The sequence below is a fragment of the Haplochromis burtoni genome, unplaced genomic scaffold (assembly GCF_018398535.1).
Source record: "Haplochromis burtoni strain Fernald_Lab_line unplaced genomic scaffold, NCSU_Asbu1 Contig_295, whole genome shotgun sequence".
Classification (NCBI taxonomy): domain Eukaryota; kingdom Metazoa; phylum Chordata; class Actinopteri; order Cichliformes; family Cichlidae; genus Haplochromis; species Haplochromis burtoni.
In genome coordinates, this window is record NW_024582656.1 from 7,214 (window position 1) to 19,710 (window position 12,497).

Consider the following 12,497-nt stretch of genomic DNA (forward strand, 5'->3'; position numbering starts at 1 on the left):
CATCCGTACAGATGAAGCACTTGCAGAGACACACACACAAGCACAAGAGGAGGACCGCTGCCACACCGCACACAGAGATGAGGATAACCATGGCTGGACCCACTGTGGCACACAAACACACAAGCTCACATTTCCTCCAAAACACAGATGATGTCTAAAAGTAGGATATATATTATGTATGACATCTGGAATAAACATGTTAGGTGATGTGGTAAGACAAGAAAGGTTCTCTGTACTAAAAATAATCCTTCCCGTACTATGTGGCATTACAGGATTCGGGACCCCATCAAAGCAGCCATAATTACCCAGCACTAAAATAGCAGAGAATTCACATTTGTCAACAAAAGCTCCTGTTCCTAGTAAAGGAGCTTTTACACATTATGGCATATTATATTTGCTATAATGTGTGACAGGACAAGACATCATTCAGGAGGTCCTCACTGTTTGTGTTGAGGGACATCAACAGGGGTTTATTCAAACCCGGGTGGTGCACGATGCACTTGATGGACAGGTCGCTGAACAGCCCAGACTGGAAGAGTAGCGTGCTCGTCACTATTGTTGTACCGTCGCCTTGTTCGTAGGCCGACGAAAATGGTGGGCCTAGGGTTTGGTTGTCACTGCCGACGTTCCACATGATCTCCGCTGCAGGCCGGGACTTGGCCGTGCAGTTGGCCTCAGTGATCCCTGAAGGTGAGGTCACCTGGCTCACCTCTGGTTTGGGTAAAACTGTAGAGAGACAGACTGAGTTAATGGCTGCTTGAAGTTTATTTTGCAATTTTTCTTAGGTCATTTTTTCATTCTGTGTTACTCTTTTTTGGTATTCTTTTAGTTACACCACAGAAAACAAAGATTTGCTCATCTGCCTTCCTAATGAAGATGGACAAACAGACAACATCGCCTGTCAATCTTTCTGCCCCGACGACACAGTGACACAAGTCGTCCTCCGACAGGCCTGGAAACAAAAGCCAGACGGAGAACAGAGCCAGAGCAGCTTTTACTGACTGTGTGTGTGTTTATGTGTGTGTCTGGATCTGGTGTCTGCTTCCAACAGTTCAGACAAAAGCAAAGCCTGTTAGGAAAGCAACATACGCACACACACAAACACACACTAGGCTTTGTGTCTAGGGAAACAGTAAACCACTCATCCCCTGGGCTTGATCCCACATTAATCACCACTTTCCCCTCTGTGACACCCCTCTCTCATTATCACTCCAAAAGCACCCACACACGCACTCACAGAGGAAGATCAGCAACTACTCTCACTCCTGGAACTTTTGCTCATGATCACTAGAGCTACATTTAGTCTTCTGATGGAAATCTATGTCCCAACTGACGTTTTAACCCAAAACTCCTTTTTTTCTCTACACCACAATCTTGCACACCATTCAAGTCAAGTTGTGGTATACACTGATCCAATGCAGTTACACTTCTCAGGAGGCGCAGGCCAGGTTACGTGGAAGCTCACAGCATACAATTAAAATGGGACTCTGGTTCTGGCATAAGTTACTGAGTAGATCTGATGCAGAAGTATAATTCATGTGTAAAAGTGTAATAGTGGTCTAAGCAACTCTCTCTCACTGAGGGGAAAAAGAGATCAGAACAGTAGTTAATGACCCTCTCCAGTACCTCTCACCTTTGAGCTGCCTGTGGTTTGTTTACACACTGCTTTTCCTTTTCCTGAGCTATATACAGGATCCACACACACATACACTAGTACACATTTCCTCTCAGCCCTCAGTATATTCTCATTGTGGTACATGTCAAGACCCTTTTCCGAGAGGGTGAAAGATAAGGCAGAGACCATAGAAAGGCGCCAGCACCAGTGTATTTAGCCCGAACTTTACAGCCACACCTTGTTTTTCCTCTTTTGTGTATCATGTTCTGGGTTAAAGTTAGGAGCAGGTTTAGGGAAGAAAACTAGTTTAACTTTCTAGCATGTGACACTAACCCATACTGTATAAATGTTCCTGTAAACAAATACAGGATTGGTAATATTAATAATATGTTTTACTTTCAGAGATCCATGTTCCGCGTGGGAAATTAACAATAGCGCTACTCATTGAACTGGAATGATCAGTTTGGTCAGTTCAAGTTCCCATGCCATTTAAATTTTTTTCCAACATATTATTTTTATTCTAAATGACACTAACAATGGGCACAGATTGATGGAAAGGATGGAAACACTTTTCCATGTCAACACCCAGCGAAATATTTATCTGACATTTCCTGGAAACAGCTCACATTAGTCATTTCCAGATGTCCAGAAATAGTCTTATCATCATCTTCATCATTATTATCATTATTATTATTATTATTATTAAGTGTTCCCATTATAAAATGAAAATTGTAGGTGTGCCTCCTAATACAACTAAAGCTAAAAGAAAATTGTTTTTTTTAATCTGCTCTAGTTTATATTTGCTAGCAAATGCTCATGCTCCAGTATTGTTTGTACCTGTAAGCTGTTCTATGTGTCTAAACACAAAAAAGAAAAAAAACCCACATTGCTAGATCTTTCAGGATTTGTGGGTATAATTGATATGTTAGTGCGAAATAGCAAAAGGATAATTTCACAAGGTGCTATAGATGCAACAAGGCAAAAAAAACAAAACAACAAAAACATGCAATTTTAGCTTGTTGCTAGGTAGTTGCACGGCAACATGATTATGCCACAATATATGAGATAGATAAGAACAATCAGGGGTCTCAGATATACCTGTGTGACAAATTTGGTTCCTCAACTCTTAATTCTGAAGGACAAGTTGGTGGTCAAAGAAACTAACAGACAGAGATTTTTGTGTATTTCAATGAGAAGATTGCCGTTGCTCTGTTGTGGGATCTCCCAATCGTTTTATGTGTATATATGGAAAACTGGAGGCTGGGAGAGCAGCAGCAAGGGCCAACACATATAATAGGTACGACACTCACAGCATGAAAGTAGGCTCTGTGGGAGATATGGGTTGCAAAGTGGCTTGCAGGTGGGTAGCAGCTGTTGCCAAGCTAAGGCAACTTAAATTGGGGGCTCTATATGAGATTTACCAATAAGATGTGTAGAAGGGTATCAGCTGACATGGCATGGTAATAAGATAAGCTACCATGACTACTTATCATGGCTACTGCCTGCCTGAAATAGCGCCTGAGCAATCATCCAGTGTATGATCCTTGCTTGTCTCAATTCGAGCGAGGAGGGTTGTAGTTTAACTTTGAAGAGTATATTCAAAGCTGGGGTTTTGGAGATTAGCCATATATAGAGGCGCTGATTAAATATGGCTACTGAGTTGCTAATGACTAAATGTCATGACAACTTTGTCAGCTATATGTAATGACAGACTTTGGATAACATAGAATTCATCACCTAATAGGGAACAATTTCCAAGGACCAAATACAGTAAAAAACAAAACAACCAAGTAAACAAAAAAATAAGATCTCACCATAAACAGAGAGGCATGTGGTGGCGGCCCGGGTGCCATCTGGGTACGTGTGGAACTCACAGGTGTAGCAGGCCTCGTCCTCCGTTCGGACAGCCTTTATCGTCAGCTCAGTGTGTCCCAGAGTTCGGCTCAGGCTGACCTGACCCTTGAACTGTTCCTCTATTTTGTAATGGTTGCCTTCAGCAACGGAGCCAACAGTGGTGGTGTCACCCTGCTCGGCTGTCTTCCTCCACAAGACCTGTCGGACCCTGCCAGGGAGGCTGTACCAGCATGAAAGGGTGGTCGGCTTTCCACTTATGGCCGTCTTATTGCCATCGAAATGCACTTTTCCTGGTACACAGAAAATTGTAGCCAAATCAAGTCATTTTTATTTATACAGCAGATTTTAAAATAACAGGAGTTGCTCCAAAGTGTTTTATAGTCATCTAGTATGGAAAAGTAGCTGTCTACACTGATATTCATTAACTCCATGCAGCTTTTAGGGTAGAAGAGATGGTCTTTAAATAAGAATAATGTATGAGCACATTTAGCAGTAACAACAGAAAGCACTAAGGTTAGCAGCCTGGGTGGGCTCTCCTGCTCCTGCTGATCTGAGAGTTCAGACTTTAACCTGCTACTTCCGGTTTTACAGGATTTTGCTGCCCTCAGGCAAAACAAAGCTTATACTGTGCAATGTGACTTCCACAAATAAACACAGTTGCAAAAGAGGCTTTGACTTTATCATAAAGGCACAAAAGTTCAAATGTCAGTTGGAGCTGCTACCTTGAAAAATGCAGACCGAAGACTGTTGTTTTTAAGAAAACAGAATCAAGGGGATGTTATGAGAACCACCAGTAAGGATATTATTGCAGAATGGGTCTAAGGAGCTTGGAGGCTAGTGAAGAGGTTTTATCTCTCAATCAAGAAGCTTCTTCAGTTCCAGGAGAACAAGTCCCACTAGGGTTTAAATACCTGAGACTCTCCATCATTTGGTTTTAGAACTGAAGAAGCTTCTCAGATGAGAGCTTAAACACCTAAAAGAAACTCAAAGTTCAGTCACTTCCACAGACATGACAGAATGGGAACATTCCTAAAAACGGCTCTGAGGTTAAAGCTCATTTTAGACATATTTGTAAGATTTACTCTCACCGATGATATTGAAGCACGCCAAGCCTTGTTGCGTGCCCTTGGGGTAAACATCAAAGATGCAGTGGTAGCAGCCGCTGTCAGCAGCCTGCACTTTCGTGAAGGTTATGTAGCTAGCGTTGTGATGAGAGACAGTGAGCTGCACATTTTGGTCTTGGTGACTGATGTGGGGCGACGCTCCCTGTTCGTACGCCAGAATGAGCTTGTGGTGCTTGTTGAGCCAGCGCACTTGGTAGACCATATCACCTGGCTCCGTAGTGATGTTGCAGCCGAGCAGTAAGGGACGACCTGCCTCTGCGGTCAGATTAGCGGGAGCTAAAACCTTACCTGACGTAAGGCACAAACACAGAGTCAGCTCCTGTAACTCTAAAGACTTTTTCACTGGTAATTATGTGGGGAAGTAAGAGTAACACTGAATTTAAAAACAAAACCCTATTGCATTACAAAGTTGTGAGGGCTTGAAAAGGGGGCATCTGGACTTGTTTTTTTCTGGAAAATTTTTTTTATGGTTGACTAAAAGTGGTCTGATTGGCCTTTTTAATGCCCAGGTAATGGAGAACCTACAATGAAGTTTACACAAAAATACAAAATTCCATCCATCCATTTTTAGATCACGTGGGGTAATACAGAGGTGTTTCCAGGCTAGCCAAGAGACATAATCTCACCAATGTGTCCTGGGTTTACCCAGGACATACTCATAACACATCACTAGTAGAAGGAGGAGGGGACCTCCAGATCAGATTCCTGAACTCTATGACTAGATGGAATAAAATTAGAATATAATTTAAAATCTTTATTCTGAACCCTAAAAAAAATAGGGTTCCCTAAATTTTCTTTAGGGTTTTTCAAATTTTACTGATATGTCAGTACAGACTTTGTGGTTGGTTTATTGAAGCACGCCAATAAACCAACCAGATCCCTAGTTTCAAGTGTTATTTGACACATTGTGGAACTCATTTATTAAATTCTGGTCCCACTTAGAGTAAGCTAGTAGGGTAGACTATCAATTACTGTCTTCCGTGGTGTGGGGGGTTCCTCATTGCTATTGTATGACAGTGCATTGTGCTCGGCTTCTAACTTGTCAGATGTGGTTAAAAAAATAAAACAGCAATGGGTAAAAGTCCTAGAATAAAATCCACAACCAACTGGTGATGACACGATGGCTAATTCCATTTTTTATAAACAGCTTTTGATAAACACATTTGCTGCTGTGCAAAAATATTGTGCAATTATGCATCGAACTAATGAGTCTAGTAAGGTATGTAGAAATAATCACATCAGCGACACGAAACAGAAGTCAAACAGGTTGGGCACAACTGCTTCAATCTTAGATAATTGCATTTTTTTTAACTCTTAAAAATAAAAAATAATTACAGTTATGATATAGAGCAAGAGTAATATGAAGACAAACCAGGACATATGCAGTTACTTTCTTGCAGAGGCAATTCCATGCAAAACCAAGCTCACCATTAAACAAAAATGAACTCACTAAAGTTAGAGTTTTCTCTTTCTGACTTTTGCAATCTCATGCCTACGGTTTGTAAGCTAACAGTCTGCTCTGAAAACAGCCTAGGCCATTGTGAAACTTTGGTTATAGCAGCAAGTGTAATCATCATGTAAAAAAGGAGGCTATAATCATTTTGCAAAAACACAGAAAAAAAGAAGAAACTCAAAAATTAAACACGCACACGTATCTGGAATACCTTGCGTCGTAGAGACAGCTGCTCCTACGATCCAGAGCAGCAGACGCAGCGGGATAGAGGACCCACACATCGCACACTGAAGCAGGGTAACCGACTCAAGCGCTGACCCAATCTTACATCCAGACTGCAGCTGCACACACAAACGCAGTCAGGGAGTTTGACCACAACCTTAATCGCAGCGGGGAAACCTCAAGGTTCTGGCTAAATAAACAGGACAAAGAAAAAAGGAAATAATATTCCTAAAAATCATACCCCTGTCAGCTGTCCAGTGCTCTACTTGTTGAGCCGCTGCTGGTCAGAACTGTAGATCCTGCATGTTCTTGGGAAGCTGTCAGCTGTAATGGAAAAGCCAGAGGAGGACATTAGCAAAGACGTCAGCATCATAAGAAATTAAACTTTTTCTTTAGTATTCTTTTTTCTTTTGGACATCTGTGCATCCCACGGTTAGTTTCCTTTAAAAGTTGCTTCTATGGCGATTTGTAAGCATCAACAACAACAGATGCTGATTCAAGGAACATTACCTGGGGTCTAATAGGGGGTTTTATATCTTAATCAACAGCATGCGCTCACTCCGGTGAGCCCATAATTATCTGGCAACGCAACACAAGCACACCTCTTACATGTATAGACAACATCAAGCCCTGAGGTTTCGACATCGATACCTGCAACCACAAAGGAATTACAGTGGCCGGATGCTGAAGATGGAGGTTGGAGGGAGTCATTAAGGTGAGCACAGCATGCACAAGGACATGCAAAGCAGATGGTGTGCAATCACCAGCCGAGCCCAGCAGTGAGTAAGCTGTAAACATCATACTCTGGCATAGCTCTGCTCTCATTGTTTCACAGAGACAATAGAAAGTCACCACTGTGGCTTTACTTGTGAATTGTACTTGGCTTGCATCAGCTCTCCGCATCCTGGAGAAAAAGGCTGGAGGAATTTGGCACAAAGTGACTTTTGATTAAACTTGCTCTGAGTCAGGTGAAGTGGACTTACTGGTAAAGAGAAACCTGCCTAAACCACAAGACAGACCACGTCCAGACCTCACAGCTTTTACGGGCATTATTTTGCACCATTTACACTGTCAGCCATCTGGCTTCAAACAAGCTGCCTGCTCCTGTTGGGCAACAGTTAAATCACTTTTCCACTATAAAGCCATACTGATGTCTCACAGTAGGCTGGGAGACTCAGTCAACAAGGCCAAACAGATGTAGGCTTTTATTGTGAAAGTCCAGCCTAATTTTCTTCACATCCAAGGCAAGTCATCAATGGAAGAGACAGCGAGGGAGCTAGAAGTTGACTGACAACAACATTTCAAGATCAACAAGTGAGGAAGTGAAACCTGGGTGCCAACCAAAATCCACCCTCAGGAGACAGACTGAACACATCTTGAACAGATTTCTAAAATAAATAAATAAATAAATAAATAAAACAACAACAACAACAACAACAACAACAACAACAACACACACACAAAGATAATTTCCCCCACATTTAAAAACAAAGTTATCACATTTTTATTTTTCAAATAACAAAACGAATTCTCTTTTCATGAGAAAATCACTGTACTTAATAATATACTATATAATACTATAGTATAAAATAATAGGGACAGATTAGTGCAATGCATGAAAAATGCACAGTAAATATCAGTAAGCATATCTAAGTAAATATCAATCCTTTAAAATACTTTAGTCACAGGTGCAAAACAGGAAAAGTGTGATAAAGTTTGAGTTTATATTAATCCAAGTCATTTTAAGTCGATCACAGTCATTCGCTATGAAGGTTAAGGTCAAAGTTAGAGATGCTGTGAAGAATTTGGCAGCAGGTGGGTTCAATTTAAACGCTCAAAGAAACAAATGCAAAGCATGCAAGCGTTAACCTTTAAAAATATTTCAGTCCTTCCGCACGTGCTTACTTAAAACTGTTCAGAATTTACAAGGAAAAAAATAAAAATAAACAAATACCTGCTGACAGAGTTTAATCCGCAAAGACAAATGGGACCCGGCGTTCGCCCTGTGCGTCAGGTGAGGTGAAACTGGAAAAGTATAATCCACAGCTCGTACATTAAACCAATACTCCAGCGTGTTGTTTCCTTCTGCGTTTTTTCAGCCCATGAACTTTGCAAACGACCCTCTGAGGAAGGGAAAGATGAACAAACAGAGACCCCCAGAGGCCGAATGGCGCAACTGCAGTTCAAGAAATCAACTGCACAGGTTCAACCATTCGTTATTAGAGCTAATCTGCCACAAAGAAGCTCAAAAATAACCTTAATTTATTTTATTTAAAGTGTTTATTCAAGTAGACTAAGTCGTCTTTTTTAATAAAGGGAAAATTAAAAATATTTATGAGTTATTATAAACCTTTTTTCTGTTCTTTGTTGAATTTGGATTTTAGATTATTCTGAAAAAGGTCATGACCCCAAACCTGTTTTTTGTTTTTTTAGTGGCCTAAACCTTTGTTACATTATATACATCTTTTAAATGTAACCGAAAGCAGAAGTAAATATGAAGGTGAAAACAATTACATGGACAAAGTGGAAGCAGTTATATAAAATGATTTATTTGATGAACAGAAAACATGAAAATAAAATAAAAATCAATGTGAAAATTGTATTAACAAAAATTACAAAAAATAAACACACAGACAAAAAAATAAAGACACACAGCTACAAACATGCATCCAGACAATTAAATTTAATTACAAACTCTCAAAGCTTCAGAACACATTAGACACAATCAGACCTTCTGATTCAGTTTGATTAAATGCATTTTGTTAAGTACTGTATGTTAAGTATACAATGATCAGCTGTCTGCTAGAAAAATACAGAAGACAGCCAATAGGTTTCAGATATAGTAAAAAAACTTGAGAGCATCAGGGTTTCTAATAACAATATGACAAAGGTATCTTAGCCATATGTGTTTTTGATTGCGGATTGAATCACATCATATATTTTAGAGCAGCTGCAGGACAAAACAAAGGAGTCAAACCAAAGAGTTAGGCTACAGTAGCAAAGGTGTTAGATTAATTCAGATAGCATTTAAAAGACTTACCTTTTTCCTGTTTGTAAGAATAGTGACAACAGCAACAACACAAACGCAGATCACTGCACCCAACACAATGATCCAAGTAAAATCTGGAAGAAAACAAATGGAAATGTGACATAAAACACTTGAAAGAAATCAGGAAATATTAGACTTAATTTAAAATCTAGAATTTTAGACATGAGGATTACAGAGTAGTGACAAACCCTAATATATATAATGACTTTGAAAAAGGTACCTTCCTTTACCATCTTACCATCATCATTATCGTCATTCCCACCATGCACCTGTTGGACCTCAAGAATCATCACCATCGTTTCTCTCTGTGAGGAGCAGAGAGCACTCGTGCTGCACATTCCACCTGCGTGCTGTTGTTACGTGAACCTGAGAGCAGAGCTGTAGTGGTGACAGTGAATGTAGCGTTGGTGTTGGACACACTGACAGTGTTGTACTGTGAGAAGTTGAGGTCTTGTTGTGAGACACTGAGTGTTACAGTGGGAGCAGGTCGACCAGTGGCTGAACAGGAAACAACCTACTCTTCAGTAGAGTTTGACTCTCTGACATCAACAACAGGTTCATGCAGCTCTGTGAAGGATCAGGAAATATTATCAACATGCTCTTACAAACACACAAGCTGCCTACACATTTATGTCCTCCTTGAGGCACTTGTTGTTGGTTAAAGAAGGTAAAAGTTCTCACCATAAACTTGGTGGCAGGGTTTACCTGTGAAGGAGCCTTCAGGATAAGTGTTAAACAGGCAGTGATAGAAGGCTTCATCTTCCTATGTCACATTCCTGATGACTACGATGAGTTCTGTAGTCCAATATATTTAAACTTAACTTTATCTGTGAAGCCGTCATTCACTCTCTGACCAAAGTACTTGTTGTAGGTGGCAACATTTGTCTCCACATCATTTGAACTTTTCTGCCATGCAACCTGAAGGATGTCTTTAGTCTCCAAGAGCTGACAGCTCAGTTCAGCATCTTCTCCCACAGCTGCCAGCACAGTCTGCTGTGTTTGTATCACTGCTGTTAGAGCTGCATCGAGGAAATGAACAGTAAGAATTTCATGCAACAAACTTAAACTGAGTGAAAGAAACAGATGCCACCTCCCTCAGCTTTTCTTTTCTTTTCAAAGATTGATAGACAAAAGCAAACACGTTTCACCTGTTGTACCTCTAATGTGAACATCAGTTACTGCTGAACCGGCTTCTTACCTGCTGGAAGGACTCCGTAGACAAAAAGCAGATATACAAGCACATTCTGTCGCATCATTGCTGCAAGTAGCTGAACTGCAGATTCCTGAGTGCGAAAAAAAAAAAATGGAAAAGTTTTATTTTGAGCAAATGTGACCACATTTACTCCCACGCTCAAAGCCAATGCAGAAAAAGCACTTAAAATCACTAAAAGCAACAAAACGTCCTGCTTTTTACTTACTTTTGCAAAGCTAGTTTGGCTTCCTGAGAATAAAATGTAGGGTGTCACACCACAAAAGAAGTGACGAGCAACTTCATGGTATACCTCTGTCTGTTTCACACTGTTTAAAAAAAAAAACATACTACATACAACAAGCCATACAACAAGCATACAAATTGCCCACTTTTTTTTAAACAAAATGCATTAAGTTACACCACCTCTAAATATTCATCCCTGAAGATTTAACATCCCAAGCGTACCGAACTATATGAGCTGGCACCAAACGAGACTGTCATGGTCCTGCGACCATGACTCGGTAACTTTGTGTTTGTGTTCTTTATTGTTATTATTCTCTTTATTATTCTTGGGCTGTTTTGGGATGGTTTGTGTTTTGGGATTTTAGATACTGGGTTTTGGGTTTGTGCTCCCTCTATTGGTCCCTGGTGTTAGTGTTCCCCTGTCTCGTCAGGTTAATCAGGTTAATCAGGTCCAGCTGTGTCTCCCACCTGTGTGTGATTTCCCAGTGTCTCTCTGTGTACTTATAGTGTGTGTTTGCCTCTGTTCCTCGTCGCGTCGTCTGTATTCATACCTTGTCAAATCCCCTGCGTGCTCTCCCTTCATGTTCAGGGCCCTATTTCAGGAAGCCGGTTTAGAAAACTCAGAGTGAAAAACGATACTCAGGGTTGAGTAACCCCGAACTGTCCAACTCGGAATATTCGGTTTCAGAAAGGCTGATAACAATTAGTTCAGTCAACGCGGAGTTGCTTTAACCCCAAGTGAAGCGCGCGGACGAGGATACATAAAGCCCTGATAAGCAGAGCACAGATTAAGCGAGTCAACAGCGCTTGAGGCCGAAATTCTGATGGCAGCATATGCCGATAACATGCAAATCCCGCGGAAAAAAGTAACACAGCCTCAGCTGCAAAAGAAAGGGAGCATGCATGGCAAAACATAGCCAACAGAGTCAATGCGTGAGTGTTAAGTTAAACATTGATCTAGGGATTTCCACCCATTTAACACGTTATTTTATCATATGTTATTTTATTTGTTATTTTATACATTTTATTTTGTGATGTGATGTGAGCGCAGGTGCAACCCAACAGGCCCCAAACGTGCCTGGCAGCAAGTAAAAATGAAATATAAAAATATAGTCCAAACAGGTGAGGTGTAATTGTATTATGAGCCATAGTGCTTGGTCTGTTTGTCCTATGTAAATCAATTGCAGTTAGAGGCTACATTAATTTTCTTTCTGTAAGCACTTATTGAAATTATCTGAGCACATTACAAGTACATATTTTCTTACTCTGTATGCTCAAATGTGGCCCGTTATAGCCAACAGAAAAAAATCGGAGGCCCGAAAAACAGGTGGGGGTCCTCCACCACCACCACTCACAGAGGCTGAGCAGTTGGCCCTCAGCCAAAACAGTGGGTGCCCTGTGGCTGAAGGCATCTCTGCGGGGACATCCTCTGAGTCAATAACCCCGCAAGACACAAGTGCCTACATAGGGGGTAAATTCAAAATAATACATGATGTGCATACATCCTTTCTGCACAGTCACCTTTGCAGTGCTACTCATTCATTTGATAAACTCTTTACCATAATGGAGTATTTTGTAGTGACGTTATTTTCCTACTGAGTTTGCCTTCCCTCAGTCTTGGTTGTCTTTGAGAGCATAATGACAATGAAGTGTAAGGTGAGTGCTATATGTTTGTTAATTGCCATTTGGTCCCTTGTAAGTTATAAGTGACCTGTATAAACCTCATATTCTATCAGTTGATGGTG

The 12,497-nt window shown here is 40.7% G+C and overlaps 1 protein-coding gene and 1 long non-coding RNA gene across 2 annotated transcripts; both read right to left on the bottom strand.

Moving 5' to 3' along the window:
• On the bottom strand, window positions 1-8,396 carry LOC102304919 (OX-2 membrane glycoprotein; the record flags this gene model as incomplete). The annotated part of the gene is given in 7 exon segments (XM_014339636.2): window positions 1-102; window positions 442-726; window positions 3,430-3,759; window positions 4,558-4,881; window positions 6,258-6,387; window positions 6,510-6,592; window positions 8,223-8,396. Coding segments are annotated over 5 exon segments (1,111 nt in total), but the record flags the coding sequence as incomplete, so codon positions are not given.
• A 668-nt stretch (window positions 8,397-9,064) lies between these two features.
• On the bottom strand, window positions 9,065-10,596 carry LOC102302788. Its single transcript, XR_006055342.1, has 4 exons — window positions 10,516-10,596; window positions 9,556-10,336; window positions 9,309-9,391; window positions 9,065-9,218 (listed from the first exon to the last, which is right to left on the bottom strand). It is a non-coding gene; the product is annotated as an uncharacterized LOC102302788 (long non-coding RNA).
• Window positions 10,597-12,497: the final 1,901 nt, after the last annotated feature.